This window comes from Carcharhinus amblyrhynchos, chromosome 10 (genome assembly GCF_965287045.1).
Source record: "Carcharhinus amblyrhynchos chromosome 10, sCarAmb.v2.hapA, whole genome shotgun sequence".
Taxonomy (NCBI): Eukaryota; Metazoa; Chordata; class Chondrichthyes; order Carcharhiniformes; family Carcharhinidae; genus Carcharhinus; species Carcharhinus amblyrhynchos.
The window spans coordinates 65,599,061-65,624,045 of record NC_137333.1 but is presented as its reverse complement, the minus strand read 5'-3'; the positions used below and the strand labels follow the sequence as shown (position 1 = coordinate 65,624,045).

The following is a 24,985-nucleotide window of genomic DNA, read 5'->3' as shown; positions in this document are numbered from 1 at the left end:
GCATCATCTGAAAGTAGAGTGTTAGTTTTCACATGTACGCTGATGACATCCAGCTTCATCTCACAACCGCCTCTGTTCACTCTTGTTAAATGATCAGGCTGCTTATCCATCACTAAAGGGGCAATTCTCCCATCCCATTGCGCTGATTTTTTAGCGCAGTGGGCCGGGAGAGTTTAACAGGGCCAGATCAGCACAATCCATGCTGGGCAGCTAGCTCCGAGCACATTTCCCAGCTCCGGATTTCCAGCACCATCAGCTCCGTGCCGGAAATAGGCAGGGAGCTGCATTAGTTATTCAGGAGGACATTTTAATGCCATTTAAATATAATTAGTGAGCCCAGGATTGAAGCTACTGTAATCCTCACTGGAGTGAAACACTCTGATGGGGGGGGGGTGGGCGGTGGGGTGGTGGGCGATGCTAGCAGGCTCAGAGACATCAGTCCTGAGCCTGCTAATCACATTGAAATTACATTGAAATTCTCCCCTAATGCAGCTTTGGCGCAGAGCTAACAGTGCCAGATATCTGGCGCTGGGAGGGGTGCTCAGGGTCGGACACCCAGCGTAAGTTGTTAATTTATTAGCGCAGCGGGATGGGAGAAATGCCCCGAAGAACTATTTACCACTACATATAAAGATAGAGGTAAATGCATCTGTTTATTTCCTCTCCTTCCCGCAGGCTAAATATTCTCCTTCATTGACAAGAGGAAAAGGTGGAGAAACCATGTATTAAATGTTACATGCATCCATGTGGATGTGTCTGAATATGATGCCAGATAGCTCTGCACTGATCCCCTCTGTTGTGTGTCAATTGGAGGACAAGCAGTGTGAGTTGACAGCCTCACAAATGAACATCCTATGGGATAGCTCGTGCTTACCACTCCAGGAAAAGATTTGTTATTTCCCAAAAGAAAAATAATGGAAGCTTCTCATTGGATATTCTGTAAAATAAACAAATATACCGGGGAAAGGTGGCATCATAAATGGTAGGCAGACTAACAACCTGCCAGATATAACTGGAGGACCTTTGGAAAATTACAAAATGTTCATCATGTGCGTCCCTCACTCAAAGTTTAAAAAAAAGGAAAGATGTACAATATATTTCTGCAAAAATAATTACTTAGAAAGATAAATGTTTATCATGCTGCATGCCTTGGTTGAGCAATACCAGTGACTTATACAATGAGTATTTACAATTTAGCATTAACTGCTGTCACCTTGTTTATGCTTCCTCATCTGATTCTGACTCATGAACTAAACAGATAATGTTTTGTTGTAGCAAGAAAATGCTAATGCTAAAATAATAGAAATTCTTCATCACAAGCATTACAGCTTTCATTTTTTAAAAATTTATTTACAGAGCCCATTTTACATTATAAAAGATGCCAAGGCATTTTTATAAGAACATTATAAAACAGAATTCAACACTGAACCCCATGAAGTATCAGCAACAGCAAGTGACAAGAAGCTTGATCAGAGAGGTTTTTAGGAATGTCTTAAAGTAAGAAAAAAAGAGCAAGATACAGAAGGGTTCAAATTGGGTATTCCAGGGCAAAGACAAAGCCAGCAATGGTGGAACACTTAAAATTGGGGATGCTGAAGATGCCATAATTAAGTGAGCACAGTTATTTTGGATAGTGGCAAGGCTGGAAGACACTACAGAGGTAAGATGGTGTCAGGCCATGCAGAAATCTACAACATTGGAATATAATGGTTGAGAATTCCAAAGTTGCCTTCCCAACTACTTTTGTGTCACCTGTGAATTTAGCAAATTCATTTGTTTCCCATATCCAAGACGTTAATATATGTTGTAAATAACTATTAGTTCCAGGTTTTCATTCTGAAAATGCTACTGTTCCATCTCTCTGTTTTCTATCAGTTAGCCAATCTTCCATCCACGCTAACTTACTACCCACAATACCATAGACTCTTATCTTATTAAGTAGCCTTCAGTGGGTACCTTATCGAATGTTCAAGGACTTCGGAAAGGAAAGAAAGCTTGTAGGTGGGATGACAGTTTGGAAAGATGGCAGTGGATTAAGGGTTGAGAAAGAATCTTCCCCATCATAAGTTCCATGGTGGAATGAGAAAGTTGGAGTCATTGACACCGTGAAATGGGGTTTTCCACCTCATTAGTTGTGTACATGCACCACTGAGTGTTGTGGTGGGGCAGGCAGGAAGTCATGCACTCTGCTGTCATTTTTAAAAGGCACCCGGACAGCCCTTCGCTAACGAAGAGGCAGAAAGGAGAGGGTGGGCGGCTGAGCTATTCTCAGACTTATGTGATCACTGCATCAAGTCAGTTACAGATTGACCTTCATCCTGTGGGAGATTTTGACATCAGCTCCAGATGGTCCAACTTGAACTGGGACTCAACTTGTGAGGAATGACATCAGTAAACAAATCATGCCATTTTCTGGAAAACACAAATCAATCTCCTTCTGGCACAGTGGTCAGCACTGTTGCCTCACAGCACCAGTGACCTACGTTCAATTTCAATGGGTGACTATGTGGAGTTTGAACGTTCTCACCATGTCTATGTGGGCTTCTTGCAGGTGCTCCGGTTTCCTCCCACAGTCCGAAGATTACAGGTTAGGTTGATTGGGCATGCGAAATTGCCCACAGAAGCAGGGGCTTAACAGGGTAAGTATGTGGTGTTAGGAGAATAGGGCCTAGGTGGGATTATGGTGAATGCAGACTCGATAGGCCAAATAGCCTCCTTCTGCTCTGTAGGTTTCTGTGATTCTATGATCGCAGAAAAATAATGCTATATATAACATTATTATAAATTGAGAGACTTACATAGAATTCAACTTTTGTCATTGGAATTTTCATATTGGGCAGGAATTAATGATGTTAGTATGAGTGTCGATGCCTGGTGTGGTGTCTCAGAATTTGGGATGGCAAAGATATTATGAGCTGTAGGACAACTGGGCTGTTGGGATCTGGAATCATGATGGAACAATGGTGAGCGAGAGTGTGGGAGTACTTGAGAGAAAGGCCTTTTTTATTCACTCATGGATTGTGAACATGGCTGACAAAGCAAACATTGATTACCTATCCTAACTGCTCTTGAGAAGCTGCAGGGCAGTGCTTTCTTGAACTGCTGCAGTCCAGTGGTGTAGGTACGCCACAATGGTACTGGAAAGGGAGTTCAGGATTTTGACCTAATGTCAGTGAAGAAACGGCGATATAGTTCCAAGCCAGAATGATGTGCGGCTTGGAGGGGAACTTGCAGGCGTGGTGATTCCAAACATCTACTGTCCTTGTCCTTCTAGGTGATAGAGGTCATAGATTTAGAAAATGCTGCCAAAGCAATTTCCTAAGGCTTCTGTTGTGCATCTTATCTATATGATACACACAGCTACTACTGCATGCTGACAGTGGAGGACATGAACTTTTCAGGCAGTAGATGGGGTGCTGGTCAAGCGAACTGCTTTGCCATTGAGTGTTGTTGAGCTGCTCTCATCCAAGCAAGTGGACAGTATTCCATCACTCTCACGGTTTTCACCTGGGAGATGATGGAAAGGCTTTGAGGCATCAGAAGGTGAGATACTTGCTGCAAAATTGACAACCTCTAACCTCTTTCTTAGGCACAATATTAATATGGCTAACCCTGTCACTGGGACACAACATTTCCAGGAAAGATCCAGGGACAGCACGGTAGCACAGTGGTTAGCACTGCTGCCTCACAGCGCCAGTGACCCAGGTTCAACTCCCGGCTTGGGTCCCTGTGTGGAGTTTGCATATTCTCCCTGTATCTTGTGGGTTTTCTCATGCTGCTCTGGTTTCTCCCTACAGTCCAAAGATGTGTGGGTTAGATGGATTGGCCATGGTAAATTGCTCCTTAGTGTCAAGGGGATTAGGTCAGGTAAGTGTATGGGGTTACGGAGATATGGTCTGGGTGGGATTGTGGTCATTGCAGACTCAGTGGGCCAAATGGCCTTCTTCTGCACCATAGATTCTATGATTCTATGAAGACGTTGGAAGAGACTGGGACATGGACATTAAAGTATGTTTCAGTGCGTATTATTATAGCTGGTTGATCCTCCCAGTTCACCTAACTTTGGCATATGTTTCCAGATATTAATAAGAAGAACTTTGTAGAGTCAACTGGGCTGGTGGTGCCTTTGTTGTTTTCAAGGCTTAGGTGATGTCCACAAACAGCTCAGAGTGACTGGAAGCCACTAAAAAGAATTCAGTGTATAGATGGCCAGTGACGCAAATCCATTTGCTATAGCACCTTCAAACATAACGTGCCTTTTCTTGGTATAGTCATTGGCATGTGCTGGAAGAAACTCTTGTCATACAGAAATTGCTGTGATGAATCAGGATCTGAACATGATAAAGGTGTATACACGAGAAGTTAATTTAGATTGTCAGTGCAGAGTGAGGCTGTGAGGATCTGAACATGATAAAGGTGTATACACGAGAAGTTAATTTAGATTGTCAGTGCAGAGTGAGGCTGTGAAAAGGAAAAAGAAACTGGGAAATGTCTGGATATTAACTGTGAGGGGAACGGGAAATTATCCTAAGGTGAATTCTGAGGCAATTGTAGCATTCAGTTAACCTGAATTCTAGCCCCGTGTGCAATTCAGTTTCTTCCCTTAAAATTTAACCAACATCATGTTCAGTGGAAATAAATACCTGTGACCTCCAAAACGGTCAAATCCAGTCCATGAAGCCGAGACTTAATGGTGAATTGAGACAGGTAATAAATATAATGATCCATACGCTTACAGTGACATTGTTCCAATAAATCCGCACAAGATTACTTCATTAAAAAAACTTTAAAACATTCATTTTGCACCATTCTAGACTTCTAAAATGTAAAGTTTTGACAAGATGTACATAATGGGCTTCACAGTAAAGCAAAAAACAATAGCAGCTGTCAGCCAGAAAATTGAAAGCATCACATTTCATAAAATCTTTTAAAATGTGTTGAAGGATATTATTGAACTAGAAAGAGTGCAGAAAAGATTTACTAGGATGCAACGGGGACTTGATGATTTGAGTTATAAGGAGAGGTTGGATACATTGGGACTTTTTTCCTTGGAGCATAGGAGGCTTAGGAGTGATCTTATAGAGGTCCATAAAATAATGAGGGGCATAGATAAGGTATATAATCAACATCTTTTCCAAAAGGTGGGGAGTCTAAAATGAGAAGGCATAGGTTTAAGGTGAGAGGGGAGAGATACAAAAGGGTCCAGAGGGGCATTTTTTCACACAGAGGGTGATGTTTGGAACAAGATGCCAGAGGTAATAGCAGAAGGAGATATAATTTTATCTTTTAAAAAGCATTTTGGACAGTTACATGGTAAGACGGATTTAGAGGGATATGGGTCAAATGTGAACAATTGGGACTAGTTTAGGGGTTAAAAAAGGGTGGTGTGGACAAGTTGGCTAAAAGGGCCTGTTTCCATGCTGTATACTTGTATGATTCTATGTCCTTCCTTAATAAATTGGTCTCATTGCAAGTGTGAGCAATATCACAGAATTTTCCTTTATAACTCCAAAATGCCACAGTTACTAAAGCTAAATCACTGCATTAGAGGGATGTTAATGAATTAGCATTCTTCACGTACCAATACATCACATACCAATGATAATAATGAATCAAATCACAGTCCATTCCCCTCCAACACCACCCCTCCCTCCTCCAATCAGGAGGAGCACACTGAACATTTTGATTACAAAGCTACAAGGCACATGGGACCACATGAACAAGGATGATGATTAATGGACATTTATTTCGCTCTGTTTCAGGATGATTTACAGCCACAGCCCTCAAAATCGAACTGGGAGGCAGTCACAAGTTCTGTATCGGTAAGTCACTTTTAATCCTGTTCTGTGACAAAGCATTTAATAAAATTCGGAGTCCAGAAGAAGCCACAAGGTGGGATCGGGATAGATCATAATTAGCCCCTCAAACCTCTTTTGCTATTTACTATGATCATGTCTGATCTGTGATCTTATTCCTTTATATCTTGGGGATAACAAAAACCTATCAATCTCACATTTAAAATCATCAATTGATGTTGCTTCATTTGCCATTTGTAGAAAAGAGATCTGAATTTACCATGCTTTGTGTACTGAAATTCCTCATAATTTTATTGGTTTAGACTTCCCAACTATCCAATCTTTCTCTAACGAAGGGTCATCTAGACTTGAAATGTTGACCCCACTCTCTCTCCACAGATGCTGTCAGACCTGCTGAGATTTTCCAACATTTTTCTATTTCAATGAATATTTTGAAAACTTTGATCAAATCATCCCTTTCCTTAGGCTTCTCAATTCTAAGGAAATATTAGTTTGCATAATCTCCTTGCAATCTTTGGATAACCTAGAAGTCTGGGTTTCATCCAGGTAAATGTTTACTGCACTGCTTTCAAAGTGTGTATCCTTCCTGAGGTGTGGTGCCCAGAACTAATCACAGTGTTCCCAGTATGGCCAGACCACAGCTTTGTTTACCTGGAGTTTGGTTTATATTCTAATCCTCTAGACATAAAGGCCAGAATCCAATTAGCCATTACATTTTTCTGTTTCTATTCATGATATTTTAATGTTCTATACAGCTGGATCACCAAGTCTTATAAAATTATGATGGCATGGCAAGGGACCATTCAGCCTATTGAATCCATGTCAGCTCTCTTTACAGCACTCTATTCACTCCCATGCTCTATCCTTGTTGCCCTGCAAGTACCCATTCAATTTCCTTCTGAAATAATTGATCATCTCTGCATCCACCACCCACGTATTCATCAAGTTCCAGGTCATTATCCTTGCTGCATTAAATAAAGTGCTTCCCCACATTCCCCTGCATCTCTTACCCAATCTTCTAAATCTTTGTCTCCTTGTCATTGTATCATCAGCTGATGGAAACAGGTTTTCTATATCTACTTTACCTAAACTTATCATAATTTTGTACATCGCTATCAGATCTTTGCTCATTTTCTTTTGCTCTAAGAAGAACAAACCCAGTTTCTCCAATTTAATGTTGCAGCTAAAACCCATGATGGAAACAGAAAAAAAGGAACAGGAGTAGGCCATTTGGGCCATTGAGCCTGCTCTGCCATTCAATCTGATCCTTGCTGATCCTCTATCTCAACGCCATACTCCCACTCTCCGTACCTCATAACGCGTTTGGTATCGAGAAAGCTACCTGTTTCTTTCTAGAATATATTCAGTGACTTGCCCTCTACAATCTTCTGTAGTAGAGAATTCCACAGATTCACCACCCTCTGGGTGAAGAAATTTCTTCTCATCTCTGACCTAAATGGCTTACCCCTATCCTGACACAGTGACCTCTTGTTCTACTCCCTCCAGCACACTCACCCACCCCACCCCCCAACCAAGGGAAACATCATCCGACAATCAAACCTGTCCAGCCCAGTCAGAATTTCATAAGTTTCAATGAGATCCCCTCTCATTCTTCTAAACTCCAGTGAATACAGGCCCAATGAAGCCAATTTCTCCTCATGTGATAATCATACCATCTCAGGAATCAGTCTGGTAAATCTCCTTTGAATTCTGTTAAGGATTCTCATGTGCTTCTTAAAGTGTCACGGCCAGAACTGGATGCAGTATACTAGTTGGATCCTAATCAGAGCTTTATAAAGGCTCAGCTTACCTTGCTTTTGTAATTAATGTCCATATTTATGAAGGTTAAGATCTCCTTTGTTTAGCTAACTGCTAAATCTATTCATCAGGTCCTTCAGTCTCTGCACACACTTTCAAACTATGCTATTAAGTCGATATTGCCTTTCCCCTCCTCTCTGCCAAAATGCATCACCTCACTTCAGTATGCTTTTTTTGATAAGCTATCTGGACACTAACACAGTGGATTGGTATCATCCTCATTGTTTGGCTTCATCAGCAGATTTTGAAATTGTACTGCACTCCAAGATCCAAGTCATTAATACATAGCAAAAAGGCAGTGATCCCAGCATTGACCCTTGAGAAATATCTTTCTACCAGTCTACAACACCCTATTTCTCCTCTCATGTACAGGATTTCCTCACTTGATTGAATTTAGTGCTCTATAGAAGCAGTGCTAGATAGAACTGGATGCTTGTGCCGCAGCAAAAGCCTCCAGAGGGTTCTGCAAACAAAAATTTCAAAGGGCCTGCTGACAGTAATTACCAGTTTAAACTCATCACCTAACTGATTAACCAGACAGCTACCACTAGTAGGTTGTATTGACCATTGTCTAATACTATGAGAGTAATGTCAAGTTAGAGTTACGTTGAATACTAAATTCAAAATTTAACTAAATTTTAGAAAGTGATCAACCCTTAAAACACCCAATTCTCTAAGTTTGGTATTCAGTTAAAAAGTTAAAGTTAATTTCTTTGTCATAAGTAAGGCTTACATTGACACTGCAAATGAAGTTACTTGAAATTCCCCTAGTCGCCACATTCCAGCCCTATTCTGTAGAACTCCATAGAACAAGACTATTTTACAACTTTTCATCATTTAGGAAGTATTCTGCTCTATCCTATTTCAGACTAATCTAACATTTGCCCACGTTGAAATCCATTTGGCACAGCTTTGTCAGTTTACTCAATCCACCATTGAATCTTTGTAATTTTATGCTTCCCTATATAGTGCTTACAATGGCACTTTTTTTTGTGTCAGCAGCAAGCTTGGTTATTTGACTTTCCATCCCACAATCTTGGTCATTAATATATACAATGAAATGTTGAGGGCCCAACACATTGTCACATTCTATGCCTCAGAATACACCAGAGGAATAACGTTGCACCAAATGTAACAATAAAATTAGACAGGGTTATTCTATAAGCACATAGTTCAGAATACTTCAGATAAGCTGTGTGCTTTACAGCTAAAGTTTTTAAAATCCTTAACTGATACTTGGAAAGATAATTAAAGTACAAGCTATTTTAGTTAAGGATAGTGCTTCCTGTTGAAGATATTAGATAGCTTGCACTGATTTGAATGAATACTTTCCTTCAGCTTAGCTCACGATTTAATTTAACAAACCTTTAAGTCAATGCATATGGCTTTTAGAAAAGGTTACAGTATAAATCCAATGCAGCATGGATTGCCTAGACTACATCATATATATATATATGGCTGCAAAGGGATTATTGATCTTAACTCTGTATTTCACCGTTCATGCACTGAGCTACTGCGACATGTGTGGCAAAGGCAGTGCTGTTCATCTCATCCACTTTGTAAAGTAGGTTTTTACAAGACAGTTTTACTGCATGATTCACTGAAGCATTATCAGTTCAACTCGTGTGCAAAATAGAAATAGATTGCAGGTCATTTTGAACATCTATCAATCTGAAATCATTCCACTATTGAGTGAGGTCAAGTGCAGAATATGTCCAAACCTCTGGGAATGTCTCAAACCAGGAGGCTGCTGTGAATTAATAATGGAACTTCAAAGCTATTTCCAGAGTCTCACTCAGTGTTCTTATACAAATAGCTACAGGATTCAACCTGCTGGGTTGCTTGGACCCCCCTTCCTTAACCTTCCAAAAAAAATGCTGAACAGTTGCAGTCAGCAAACCCTGATATAGGACTGCATGGCCAATTGATTTTTTTACATGCCAGAAATGATTGACAGTTAAATTCCATTGCTGTGGCCACTGGTATATATACATACAGAAATTTTCAAACGGCAACACAGTCTACTGGGGAAAAAGCAAATCTGACCTCCAGCCAAAAGTCCCTGCCAGTTAGTTATGCACGTTTTTCACATGCTGTTAAATGTACTGACCAATTCAGAGTGACCATATTAAATCAATGACATTACAAACACAATCTTTCTTCTGGATATTGCAGGAGTTTATTTGGCAGTTCATTCCTTAATATGAGTGCAGTGCAAACTTAAATGTTTATGCTCCTCTTAGGATTCTTAATATGAATTTAAGTAAGAGTGCTGACTCATTACTGATGATTAGCCCATACACTAATGCCACCCTTGATTAATTGATCAGTTAGTACATAGGTACCAATTAGCAGAACATGAATGTTGTTGCCGCGCTGTGGAGCTGGCTTGTCAGTTGTTACAAAATTTAGAGTAATTGAGCTACAACCTGCCTGCATAACAATCACTGAAGTCTGAAGTCTTTGTGATAGACTTTGAGACATTTTGACACACTAGAGCCCTCCGTAGATAGAAACACTCTAGTGGCTTTGAAACAATACAATTGTAAAGATGCTTGTTTACCAGTTTAGGGAAAACTCAACTGGTTTATTTACAGGTTAAAACTACACAGCCTTGCAACTTCACATCTGTGATCAACTCCCAAGCTGGCTCTGAATAAGAAACCTCCAACTGCCAGGCTGAACCTCCACCCTGCTCCCCAATTGGCTCCTTGGGTCATGTGACCTTTACTCTGCCAATTGATCCTTAAAGGGACAGTCACCACAACAATGATGTTGGGATATGCTAATACAATATGATTATGCTTTTCCATACAGGGGCCACTGTGGCATTCCTCAGCAGTTACTGATTCACCACTGACTGTGGACTCTTTGGATGAGACTATTGCTGGATTTGATACAATAGAAGAGCTTCTCAGGCATTTAGATCCAGATTTCTGGGAAGAAGACTTGAATAATATTTTTCAAGCAACACCCCGGTTTCGTGGCCGAACTTTTCATCATCAACGGAAGACCAAAGGTAGGAAGTTAATTAGTTATTAAATGATGATGATGATTAAAACATTATTGTACATTAAAATCAATAAGATTGTAATATGCTTTTTTGACATTTCCTAATACTTGATCTGTCAGTGAAAACTCCATTTTAAAATGAGCAAAATTTACCTCTAGTCTCTGTTATGTCTGTAAGTGGTGATGTGATAGGAAGATTAATTTGTTACATGCTCCAATGTGGGCTGGAATTCTCCAGCTGTTCACGCCTCACTGTGGCTGCAAGTGAGGAAAACAAGCAGACTATCCAAGCAACAACGTGTTTAGTTGTCATTGAAGAATCCACCAGGCAGAATACACCAAGCAGAATACAGAGTGTGCTGTTTTTTTCACCCAGAGAGTAGTGGGTACCTGGAACTCGCTGCTGGAGGAGGTAGTGGAAGTGGATACAATAGTGACTTTTAAGGGGCATCTGAACAAATACATGAATAGGATGGGAATGGAGAAATGTGGTCCCCAGAAAGATAGGCGGTTTTCATTCAGTTGGGCAGCATAGTCGGTACAGGCTTGGAGGGCCAAAGGGCCTGTTCCTATGCTGTAATTTTTTTTGTTGGAGAATTTGGCGCTCAGCCAAATTGCCGTTCACTTCAGTGAGACCAGAGAATCCCACTGGTGTGAAAGGCCAGAGAACCCCACCCATGGATCACATTCACGCACAACAGAATTTGGACAATCGGCTTTTTCAATGTTGCCAGCACACTCTATATACTGCCTGGTTGACTCTTCAATGACAACTAAAAATGTTATTGCTGGGATAGTCTGCTTCTTTTCAATGGAAGCTTTTTGATGTCAGGATCCTAACGCTCTGCAGCAAAGGAAGAACATAAGATGGCTCTCCAACCAACAGGCTCTGCTCCTTATCTGCTACCAGCATATCTTTTTGCTTCAGTCATTCTTTGATTTACCTGGTGCATCCTCCTGTCTAAATCAGCGGCAGTGCTTTGAAATTGCTGGATATTTGGGGCAGGTTAGACTGATTGTTGTTGAAATCCACAAAGGGAAGAGAGGAGTAAATGATGGAATGCATATAAAACAAGACTGTATGCTATGGTACAGTTCCTATGTACATTGGAATAAATGGAAAAAATCTACTGAGGAATGATTCTTCTGTTTCAGAGGAAGGCCTCTAATTTCATCATGATCCACTCCTTTAATGTTTTTCAACTCCTGGATATTTAACATAACCTATTCAAGAGCCTTATGGCATTTGACTTTTTGAAACTTAGGATCTCTAGAATGCAGAAGGAGGCCATTCGGCCCATCAAGCCTGCATCAACAACAATCCCACCCAAGCCCTATTTCCGTAATCCCACACAATTACCCTGCTAGTCCCTCTGACACTAAGATGCAATTTAGCGTGCCAATCAATCTAACCCACACACCTTTGTGGGAGGAAACCAGAGCATCCGGAGGAAGCACACGCAGGTACAGGGAGAACATGCAAACTCCACACAGACTGTGACCGAAGCCGGGAATCAAACCTGGGTCCCTGGCACTGTGAAATAACAGTGCTAACCACTTTGCCACCATGACAATCAAACTTATTTGTGTCCCCTATGTGGTGACATATTCTATAAGCAAAGTATAAATGTAGAAATGTTGGAAGTTTAAAGAGCGGCAATTTTAATATATTCCTCACTTTGGGAAACTGAAATCTTGACAATGTTGGTTTTACACCCCACATAATTATTTTCTTCATTGAAGAGTAATATTAAACAGAGTGTAAAACTAGCAGTCCACCTCACCTTTAGGTTTCCCAGCCAGTGGGTACTATTTGACATTGACAGTAGGAAACCTGTCTGCTGGCTGGACAGCCAGTAGGAGCCAGCAGAAGTATTAAGTGCCACTTGAATGGAAAGCACTTTAATCTCAATCACGCCTGTGCCAAAACTAAACTGACTAGTACAGACATACATGATTTACAGTTTGCGTATAAATAGAGTGATGTTGCACCAGATGTGCAACTACTCTCAATCTCTTTGACTCTGCGTACAAGAATCCCAGCCAAAACAAAACTCATATTAACCCACACCTGGCCACCATAGTTCTGTGCTGCAACGAGACAGTGACACATGAAAGTGCGAGAGAAATTCCATCAGCAATACCTCCACTACCACCTCCAGATTCAATAAGGGGACTGTCAACAAAAAGCCAGTTCCACAAGCACGCAGGCAAACTCCTGCAAAACCAATTTTGATGGACTGGACTCCGTGTCAAAGTGGATAAAACATCTTCTTCACCAGTTCCAGTTATCTCTACTCTTAAATGGCCAGTCTTCCAGGGGAAGACAAAGAAAACACTTCAAAGACACTCTGAAGCTCTCCCGGTAGCGCTGCAGCATTGACATTAATCATAAATTACCTACTGTGCAAAAGGAGGCCATTCAGCCCATCATGTCTGCACCGTCTCTTGACATAGCATCTTATCCAGGCCTCCCCCCACACCCACACCCCATACAATAACCCTGCTAATCCCTCCAACCAACACATCCTAGGACACCGAGGGGCAATTTAGCACAATCAATGCACCTAACCTTTGAACTGTGGGAAGACACTGGAGCATCTGGAGGAAACCCACGCAGACACAGGGAGAATGTATAAGCTCCACACAGACAGTGACCTGAGCCTGGAATTGAAACTGGGTCCCCGGAGTTGTGAGGCATCATCTTGGAGTCATGCTTTAATGATGAGACACAGCGATAGCAAGCAGAGAAAAGAAAACACATCCAAACCCCACTACCTCATGAAAAATCTTGTCCCATGGGCCCAAAGTTCTGTGGGCCAAGAATTAGCCTGTTCAGTAACAATGAAGACCCATGACAGAAACATGCAATCCTGAGTAGGTGTAAAGTACCAAATCGAGGGTAGCTGACAATGATAATAGATCACAGTTTCAACACTAGTTCTGGTTTTAAATGGCAGGGATAAAGTGTTTCTAAAAACAGAAAATGCTGGAAAATCTCAGCAGGTCTGACAACACTTGTGGGGAGAGAATAGAACCAACGTTTCAAGTCCAGATGACTCTTTGTCAGAGCTCTGATATTATTGTTATATGTAAATAAATATTGCAGTTGTTATTTAGCTAAATGGTGAGCAGGAATTATTACATTGGTGATGAGGATAAAACAAAATAAAGCAGTTGCAAGATCATGAGTATAAAGTCACGTTGAAGTTTAGTTCAAGTTAAGAAACTGAAGAATGTTTGCAGATATGCCCTCATTCGGACTGCATCTTCCCATATATCCTTGTGATATCTCTGTGGGGAATTGGACAAGATACATTGAACATTTGGGCTACTATTTTCAAAATAGAGGAGAAGGGGAAGTGAAAGGCAATCCTTCTAAGAGTTTGTGGGACCCAGGCTTCCAATTTAATACACAGCCGCATATTCTCAAACATGCCGCTCCAAGTCATTCACTGAGATAATTGAATTGGTGAAAACACACCACCATCCAAAACCATCGCTAATATTGCAGATAAGTTTAACTCAACTGGGAGAGTCCCTGGAGAAATTATTGTAACTTGTATTACCAAATTAGGATAGATCTTAAGAGTACTGTGACTTCGGAGCCACTCTCATCAATATGCTGTGGGACTGTTTAGTCTGTAGGGTAAACAATAAAGCTATTAGCAGAGGCCAAGGCAGATATAAATTTTCAAAAGGTGCTGGACATAGTGATGGCGATAGAGAGTGCTGGGAATCTTTAGAGTACAGGATCTTTAGAGTGTGCAGAATGGTAGAGTTTACCAGTTAGGGTGGGAAGTTGCAATCAGCAGTGGCAACAAAAATCAAGATGTAATTTTAAAATGAGAAGCAATTGTGGCCACGAATATAGTAAGAAGATTTAAAAGGGCTAATTAATAGCCTTGGATTAAAGTAGAGTGTTACTGATGTGAGGATAATCACTCCCCTGAAGCCTGCAGGTCTAAAGAGGCTGAATGTTTTTTCTGCCACAAGAAAGGTTACTTAAGGCGTTGATGTAAAAGTAAATCTAGTCTACCCAGTAACAGAGTTAGTAATACATTGCAAGTGCATAATATGGAAGAGTCCAGTACTAAGGGTTTAAATGATCACTCATTGTTCAATGTGAAAGTGAATAAGGTAGCCCTCATCACTGTGACGCTTTTGGTAAACAATAAGCCCATACAGATGGAAATTGATAGAGCCTCTGCCAGGGTAATAGGAAAAGACACATTTCAATATTTACATAGAGTCCAGCCATTGCATTTGAAGGGTAACATAGTAAAACTAACAACTTACACAGGAGAAGTCATCAAGGTGTACTACCACAGTACCTATAGGCTATCTGCAGAAATTCACTCAGCTTCCAATAATAATAGTGTCAGGCCAAGTGCCATGATTGTCTATTGGTAATCAAGTTAACCTGGATGGAAATCTTCCAAGTACATGAAGGGGAACAGACTGAGTTAATGAAGAAGCATGAGAATGTTTTTTGTGCTGAGGTAGGAAAAATAAAGAGCCTCCAGGTAAAAAATCTATTAGATCTAGTAACAATCCTTTGTTTCTTTAGAGCAAGACCAGTATCACGTGCCTTGCGAGAAAAGTTGAACGTGGAATTGAAGAGATTGGAAGAACTTGGTATTATCCAGCCAGTTCAATTCACAGAGTGGGCAGCCACCTATAGTCCCCCATGATAAAGCCTGATAAAATTGTCAGCACCTGTGGAGACTAACAATCAATCAGGCTGCCAAGTTAGATAAATATCCAATCACCAAGATTGAAGACTTATATGCAAAGCTGGCCTGAGATCAGTCTTATACAAAGCGGCACGGTAGCACAATGGTTAGCACTGCTGCTTCACAGTTCCAGGGACCTGGGTTCGATTCCTGGCTTGGGTCACTGTCTGTGTGGAGTTTGCACATTCTCCTTGTGTCTGTGTGGGTTTCCTCTGGGTGCTCCGGTTTCCTCCCACAGTCCAAAGATGTGTGGGTTAGGTTGATTGGTCATGCTAAAGTTGCTCCTTAGTGTATTAGGATGCTTAGGTTCAAGGAATTAGCGGGTAAAATATGTAGGGATATGGGGGTAGGGTCGGGGTGGGATTGTGGTCGGTGCAGAGGTGGATCTATTATCTATCATCCAGAGGCCGAAAATGGCTACTCTCAAATTGAAAAAGAAGGCTTGTCAATAGTATTTGGGGCAAAGAAGTTCCACCAGTACATGTATAGGAGGCATTTTGCTATTTTTACTGAACACAAACCATTGTTGACTCTTTTAAAAGATGACAAGGCTATTTCACCAATCATATCAGCAAGAATTTGGCATTGGGTGTTACTTCTATCTGCCTATAAGCACAATAAGAAGTCTCACAACACCAGGTTAAAGTCCAACAAGTTTATTTGGTAGCAAAATCTGTGACTTGTGTTACCAAATAAACCTGTTGGACTTTAATCTGGCGTTGTCAGACTTCTTATTGTGTTTACTCAGTCCAATGCTGGCATCTCCACATCATGCCTATAAATATACATTCAAGCACCAGCCTGGAAAACATATCTCAGTGTACTTAGTCACCTGTCTTTACCAGAGAGTGTATAGCACTTCCCCAGTACTGCAGGAAATTGTTATGATGTTGAATTTCTTGAACATATTGTCAGTTTTGGTGCAGCAAATCAAGTATTGAACCAGCAAGGATCCACTGTTGTCCAAAGTGAGGCACTGGATACTGATCAATTGGACCAGTAAGCCAATTTCAGAGGAGATGAAACCAAATTATATATGAAAAGATGAATTAAGTTGAGGAGATGGTAACACACTTTGGAGAACCAGAGTAGTCGTCACTGTCCCAGCTCCTAGCTGAATGCACGGTGCCCACCCGGTTATATCTAAGATGAAGGAGTTCATCAGGAGTTACGTCTGTTGTGGCCTGGTATCAATTCCAATTTTGACAGCCGAGTCAAGCACTGTGAACAGTGTCAGTTACAACAAAGGTTGCTTGCTACAGCTTCACTGCAACCTTGGGAATGGCCTGGCCAGCCATGAGTACAAGTTCACATTGCTTTTATGAGATCATTCTTGGACACGTTTTTGCTCCTTGTTAATGCTCATTCAAAGTGGATGTGTGTGATTGAAATTAAGTCTACAACGTGGCACGCTACAATTGAGAAATTGTGTCAGTGTTTTCTGACCCACGAGATATCTGAAGTCTTGTTGAATAATGGAACGGCCTTCACGAGTACTGAATCTCAAAATTTCACCTCCTTAAATGGTATTGAGCACATCAGGACTGCTTACCCCTTATCCCCTAGCATCCAACGAACTGACTGAATGAACAACCTTCAAGGTAGGCATTAAGAAGCAGTTTGGGACAACCAGGAGATCAGAATCACATGATTCCTTCTGGGCTATAGGACCACTCCACACTCTACAATGAAATGCTGCCAACAGAGTTGTTGATGGGCTGATGTTTTAGGACCAGACTAAACCTGGTGTTTCCAAATTTGCTGGGGGCAGATGGAGGCTAGTCAGAAGAAAAGTCATGATTCAGGCAAAGCAACAAGGTCATTTACAGTGGAGGAAGCCTTGCATGTCAGAAATTTTGGACAAGTCTCGAGTTGGGTACCAGGAGTTGTTGTATCAAAATCAAGAACTGTGTCTTTTGAGGTGGACATACAAGGAAAAACTGTACAGAAGCACATAGACTATTTAGGAGGATGAGAGTTGTCCCAGCAGCCAGTACTGACACCTAAAACCATACTGCTAGCAGGAAATGTTGTTGACTGTCCAAGCAGTGAAATACCAAGTCAACCTGTGACAGGTGAGTCTGTCATCCCCATGGTAACGGATGAAGCTGAATTACCAGGCCCTCAGGGGATGCCTGAAATAATGGTTTCTGCAGAAAACACCACAGTGCTAGCACCCCCGACAGCAGGGCTCTATTAGAAATCAGAAACCACCTGATGGACTGAATGCACATGTTTAATATTCTAATTGTTGGGGACAGAGTAACTTAATTGTTATCATTGTATAAAAGAAATTAAAGAATGAGGAATACAGGGTTTGGCCCCTTTAAGGGGACGATCTGCCAAATGAGTCACATGACCTGAGTAACCAATCAGGGACCCAGGGTGGGGTTTCACCTTAGGAAGTGCAGACTTTTGTCTAAGTTTGATCCTAGAAGTTTGATGACTGGCAGTCGTGGGGCTGCAGGCCTCTGTATTATAGTTATAAGTAGTTGTTATTTACCTAACTGGTGAACAGGAATTATTGCACTACTCCCTGGCTTTTACACCATTGTTTTATTTTTGTGCAGATGCACGGGGCCTTTGTCTTCAATTCATGGTAGGCATCTCCAATTCCAAAGAACCTGGAATCTCCTGTGCATGTGTCAGCCAGGAAAGGGCCACCACAGGCACAGCTCAGAATCCTTGATGTTGGTAATCTGAATGTTGCACACACCAGCCTGGAAAAGGCAGCACATGCGCAATTTTGATTTATTACATCGGTTCGGCCCATTCTGATGCAATACGATCAATATAAATATCTGAGCTGCACATGTATGGGCACCTCCCAGACAGCCCTTGCAAGGTTTGGATTACCAGCATGAAACAATCTGAACCACACATGTGTGGCCTATTCCCAGCTGGTGTATGCATGGGAGGCCCGAAGTTCATCAGCATTTGGAGATATCGACCAAGGAGCTGAAAACGAAGATTAGGTTTAGTCTAATCACATTAATGTTTAATCATTGTTAATCTTACTTTGCGGCACATCAATGTGCCATGGCACACCAGTTGGGAATCTCTGGGTTAGATGGATGGTTATTTGTGTAAGCTGATTGACAAGTGCACAGTGATGCTGTGTAAACAGTCTTCACAAGTGGCAGGAAGTGGCTGCAGTTGGAGAAGATAGATAGTGCAGGGATTATTTTTTAAATTCAGGCAGCTTACTGGCTATGAATGCTGGTGAAGAATTTGGGTGTACACTCCTGATTAGTTTCTTTCCCATGATATTCCAGCAAGTGAAATTCCTGCCATTGTTATAAGAACATAAGAACATAAGAAATAGGAGCAGGAGTAGGCCATCTGGCCCTTCGAGCCTGCCCCGCCATTCAATGAGATCATGGCTGATCTGTCGTGGCTCAGTTCCACTTTCCAGCCCTCTCCCCATAACCCTTAATCCCCTCTCTTATCAAAAACCCATCAACCTGCTTCTTGAAAATATTTAGCGAGGCAGCCTCCACCACTTCAACGGGTAGAGAATTCCAGAGATTCACCACCCTTTGAGTGAAGAAGTTCCTCCTCAACTCCATTCTAAAACGCCCCCCCTTTATCTTGAGGCTGTGCCCCCTAGTCCTAGTGTCTTTTTTGAGCGGGAAGAGTCTCTCCACCTCTATCCTATCCATCCCATTCATCATCTTATACGTCTCAATGAGATCTCCCCTCATTCTTCTAAACTCCAACGAGTACAAGCCTAGTTTATTCAGCCTCTCCTCATAGCTCAACCCCCTCAACTCTGGTATCAGCCTAGTAAACATCCTCTGCACTCCCTCCAAGGCCAAAATATCTTTGCGCAGGTGCGGCGCCCAAAACTGCACACAGTACTCCAGCTGCGGCCTCACCAATGCCCTATACAGCTGCAGCAAGACCTCCCTACTTTTATATTCAATCCCCTTCGCTATGAAGGCCAGCATCCCATTTGCCTTCCTAAAAAACAAAGAACAAAGAACAACACAGCACGGGAAACAGGCCCTTCGGCCCAACGAGCCCGCGCCGCCGTCCCACTGTCTCAGTGACCTATTCATGATTTTAGTCTACACCTAACGTGCGAGGATCAGGGAGGTCCAATTTAGGGACAGTTTAGTACCCAATCAATCAGCCTAAAAGCACATCTTTGGGGGATGTGGGAGGAAACCGGAGCACCCGGAGGAAACCCACGCAACCACGGGGAGAACGTGCAAACTCCCACAGACACAGGCCCAAATCCATGTGTCTGCACAGCAACAGAGATAGTCTCTGAGCTGTCATGTTGCCCTCGAGATGGTCCAGTTTAAGCACACTAACGACATGAAGCAATAGGCAACTCCCGAAGCAACGTCCAAGAGCAGCCCACTACAACCTGCCGCATGCATGCCCCTTGCTGGACTTAAATGCCTGTGGAGACAAAAAAATTCATTATTAAACAGGCAAAGACTAACATCCCTGAGGCAAAACGTATTCCCAAGCCTACAATGTTTAGTAAGGCCTACTATATCCCCCTATATGTAGCCCGCTCATATGGCTGTCTAAGTGACTCTTAAACAACCCTAGCGTGCCTGCTTCCACCACCTTACTCGGCAGTGCATTCCACACCCCCACTACCCTTTGCGTGAAAAACTGCCCTCTAATATTTGTCTTATACCTAGCCCCCCTCACCCTAAGCCCGTGACCCCTCGTTCTATCCATTTCTAATAGCGGAAAAAGCTTACCACCATTTACTCTATCTATCCCCTTCATAATCTTATAAACCTCTATTAGATCCCCCCTCAGCCGACGTCTCTCAAGGGAAAACAGCCCAAGTTCATTCAATCTTTCCTCGTAAGACAGCCCTTCCATACCAGGCAACATCCTGGTAAATCTCCTCTGCACTCTCTCCAGGATCTCTACATCCTTCCGGTAGTACGGCGACCAGAACTGGACGCAGTACTCCAAGTGAGGCCTAACCAACGTTCTATACAACTGCAACATCAGACTCCTACTCTTATATTCTATACCTCTTCCTATGAAGGCTAACATACCATACGCTTTCCTCATCACATTCTGCACCTGCACCGACACCTTCAGGGACTTGTGCACTTGCACCCCCAGGTCTCTCTGCGTATCTATACTCCGGACCACCTGCTGCACCTGCAAGCTGGGTTTTTGCGACTCATGCACAAGGACCCCGAGGTCCCTCTGCACCGTCGCCTGCTGCAGTTTTTCGCCACGTAAGTAATAGTCCTTCCTACCAGATCATCTATATAAATGGTAAATAGCTGAGGCCCCAGCACCGACCCCTGGGGCACTCCACTAGTCACCATCCGCCAATCCGAATAGCACCCATTGACCCCCACTCTCTGCCTCCTATTTGACAACCAATCCTCTATCCACGCTAACACCCTACCCCCAACTCCAAGTCCCCTGACCTTCTGCAATAACCTCTTATGAGGTACTTTGTCAAACGCCTTCTGAAAATCCAGAAAGACCACATCCACCGGCTCTCCTCTATCGACCGCCCTAGACACATCCTCATAGAACTCCAGTAAATTTCTCAGACACGACTTCCCTTTAATGAAACCGTGCTGCGTCTGCTCTATCAAGCAATTCCCTTCAAGATGCCTCGCAATTTCCTCCTTAATGACGGATTCTAACATTTTACCTACCACAGACGTTAAACTAACCGGCCTATAATTCCCTGCCTTTTGCCTGGCACCCTTCTTAAACAACGGCGTAACATTAGCCGTTTTCCAATCCTCCGGCACTTCCCCGGAATCCAGCGACGTCTGGAAAATAACCACCAATGCATCCACTATAACCTCCACCATTTCTTTCAGAACCCTCGGATGCATTCCATTCGGTCCTGGGGACTTGTCCACAATCAGCCCCTCCAGTCTGTCGAGCACCGCCTCTCTAGTAACAGTAATGTCATTAAGACCCTCCAGTCCTACCACCTTTCCGTCGCTAACACCCGGCAAATTATTCACGTCCTCCTCCGTGAAGACAGAAACAAAAAAGTTATTCAATACCTTAGCCATATCCCCATCCCCTACCACTAGCTCCCCTTTCTCATCCTCTAAAGGACCAACATTCACCTTAGCCAGCCTCTTCCTTTTTATATATTTATAAAAACTCTTGCTATCCTTTTTTATATTAAGCGCTAGCCCAGCTTCATAGTTTCTCCTACCCTCCTTTATCAGCTTCTTTGTCAATCTTTGTTGACATTTAAACCTCTCCCAATCCTCTTCTCGCCCACTACTCTTAGCTACTCTAAATTCCTCCGCTTTTAATTTAACACTTTCCTTCACCTCCTTCGTTATCCACGGCTTATTACCTCTCCTCCTACAGTCCTTTTTGACCATCGGAATAAATTTCTGCTGAGCACCAAGAAAGATCTCCTTAAAGATCCTCCACTGCTCCTCAGCAGACCCTCCCTCCAACGCACTCCCCCAGCCCACATTCGCCAATTCTTCTCTCATCCTACCGTACTCCCCTCTATTCAAACAAAGGACGCGTGTCCGGGAACCCACTTTCTCCTCCTCCATCTGCACCAGAAACTCCACCATACAATGATCACTCTCTCCAAGAGGCTCCTTCACCGCAAGGTCCCTAATTCTACCTGCCTCATTACATAGCACCAGATCCAAGATAGCTCGCTCCCTCGTCGGCTCCAACACACACTGTTCAAGGAAATTATCCCGGCAGCATTCCAAGAACTCCTCCTCGAGCCCACCGTGTCCAACATGGGTCGACCAATCAATATGCAGATTGAAATCCCCCATAACTACGGCCGTCCCATTCCTGCACACCGCACTTATTTGCGCGTTAACAGCCCGCCCCACCTCCAGATCATTATTCAGGGGCCTATAGACGACACCCACCAGCGTCTTCCTCCCTTTGCTGTTCCTAATCTCCACCCACAACGATTCCACCTTCTGCTCCTTGGCTCCAATATCATCCCTTGCTACCACCTTGATGCTATCCTTAATCAGCAGAGCTACGCCCCCCCCCTCTTTCCTCCTGCCTATCCTTCCTAAACACTTGATACCCCTGGACATTCAGCTCCCAGTCCCTGTCACCTTGCAGCCACGTCTCTGTAATGGCCACCAGATCATATCCATTTGTGTTGATCTGCGCCACCATATATATAATTTTATAAAGTTACTCTTCGTGAGTTGGAAATTGCTTGTTGTGACACATTCAAGGAACAGAAAATTCAGTTAATTTAAGAGCACCAAGCATAGGCTAAAATTATCTCATTATTATGATGTAATTCAGAAATGTCTATACTTATTCTAAAGTTCAAAACCTGTATTTCAACTAATTTCAAGCAAGTACAGCCTTATTCTGAAGTTAACAAAATAAGTGAAAAATAACCAGAACTATATAGTAACTGTTATTAAGGAAAGATGTTAGATATATTGTGGGTTTAATTTTATGTTTAATACTAACGAGAGCATAGCTGAATTTGTGTTATGAGCGCCAATGGGTAGAGTGGCTTTCATTGATTTAGTGTCTATACACACAATTATACAAATGCTTCAGGTACATACAAATAAAGCTTTATCAATGATGCAAAATACAGTGCATTCTAATCCTATTGAAATTTCCATCTGGTTCAGAAGAAAAAGCCCTTTTAGCATAAATGGTGCTGGTTATGGTTATGCTGGAGTGACTGAGATCTGTTAATCTGAAATATATTGAACTAGCAAATGCTGGTTGTAGATTTTATGTTATCATAGAATTACAACAGTGCAGAAGACGCCATTCATCCCATCGAGTCTGCAGCAACTCTCTGACAGAATATCTTACCAGGCCCTCTCCCCTGTCCTATTCCCATAACCCCACACATTTCCCGTGGCTAATCCCATCTAACCTACACATCTTTGGACACTAAGGATCAATTTAGCATGGCCAATCCACCTAACGTGCACACCTTTGGACTGTGTGAGGAAACCTGAGCACCTGGAGGAAACCCACATAGACACAGGGATAATATGTAAACTGTACACCGACAGTCACCCAAGGTAGGAATTAAATACGGGTTCTTGGTGGTGTGAGGCAGCAGTGCTAATCATTAGAGTCATAGAGGTTTACAGCATGGATACAGGCCCTTCGGCCCAACTTGTCCATGCTGCCCTTTCTCAAACCCCTAAGCTAGTCCCAATTGCCCACGTTTGGCCCATATCCCTTTATCTTACCCATGTAACTGTCTAAGCTCTTTTTAATAAACAAAATTGGATCTGCCTCTATTACTACCCGTGGCAACTTGTTACGGACACTCATCACCCTGTGTGCAAAATTGCCCCTCTGGACCCTTTTGTATCTCTCTCCCTCACCTTAAACCTCTACCTCTAGTTTTACACTCCCTTACTTTTGGGAAAAGGTATTGACTATCTAGTTGATCTATGCCCCTCATTATTTTATAGACCTCTAGAAGATCAACCCTCAGCCTCCTACACTCCAGAGGAAAAAGGTCCCAGCCTATTCAGCCTCTCATAAGAACATAAGAACATAAGAAATAGGAGCAGGAGTAGGCCAACTAGCCCTTCGAGCCTGCCCCGCCATTCAATAAGATCATGGCTGATCTGTCGTGGCTCAGTTCCACATTCCCGCCCTTTCCCCATAACCCTTAATCCCCTCTCTTATCAAAAACCCATCAACCCGCGTCTTAAAAATATTTAGCGAGGTAGCCTCCACCACTTCAACGGGCAGAGAATTCCAAAGATTCACCACCCTTTGAGTGAAGAAGTTCCTCCTCAACTCTGTTCTAAACTGCCCCCCCTTTATCTTGAGGCTGTGCCCCCTAGTCCTACTATCCTTTCTGAGCGGGAAGAGTCTCTCCACCTCTATCCTATCCATCCCATTCATCATCTTATACGTCTCAATGAGATCTCCCCTCATTCTTCTAAACTCTAACGAGTACAAGCCTAATTTATTCAGCCTCTCCTCATAGCTCAACCCCCTCAACTCCGGCATCAGCCTAGTAAACCTCCTCTGCACTCCCTCCAAGGCCAAAATATCCTTGCGTAAGTACGGCGCCCAAAACTGCACACAGTACTCCAGCTGCGGCCTCACCAATGCCCTATATAGCCGCAGCAAGACCTCCCTACTTTTATATTCAATCCCCCTCGCGATGAAGGCCAGCATCCCATTCGCCTTCCTGACCACCTGCTGCACCTGCAAGCTGGGTTTTTGCGACTCATGCACAAGGACCCCGAGGTCCCTCTGCACCGTCGCCTGCTGCAGTTTTTCTCCACGTAAGTAATAATCCTTCCTATCATTATTCCTACCAAAGTGGACCACCTCGCACTTGCCAACGTTAAATTCCATTTGCCATTTCCTGGCCCATTCGCCCAGCCTATCTAGATCCTTCTGTAGACTCTCCCCACCCTTCGCACAATTTGCCTTTCCACCAATTTTGGTGTCATCAGCAAATTTCGACACCATACACTCAGTTCCCTCCTCCAGATCATCTATATAAATGGTAAATAGCTGAGGCCCCAGCACCGACCCCTGGGGCACCCCACTAGTCACCATCCGCCAATCCGAATAGCACCCATTGACCCCCACTCTCTGCCTCCTATTTGACAACCAATCCTCTATCCACGC

General features: G+C 42.8%; 1 protein-coding gene across 2 annotated transcripts in view; it reads left to right on the top strand.

Moving 5' to 3' along the window:
- pdgfd (platelet derived growth factor d) overlaps nt 1-24,985 on the top strand; it is a 156,136-nt gene that overhangs the window by 106,563 nt on the left and 24,588 nt on the right. For both annotated transcript variants that reach the window (XM_080197218.1, XM_080197217.1), the window contains exons 4-5: nt 5,763-5,822; nt 10,452-10,653. In XM_080197218.1, coding sequence (XP_080053344.1) covers nt 5,763-5,822; nt 10,452-10,653 — 262 coding nt within the window. The remainder of the gene's footprint in view (nt 1-5,762; nt 5,823-10,451; nt 10,654-24,985) is intronic.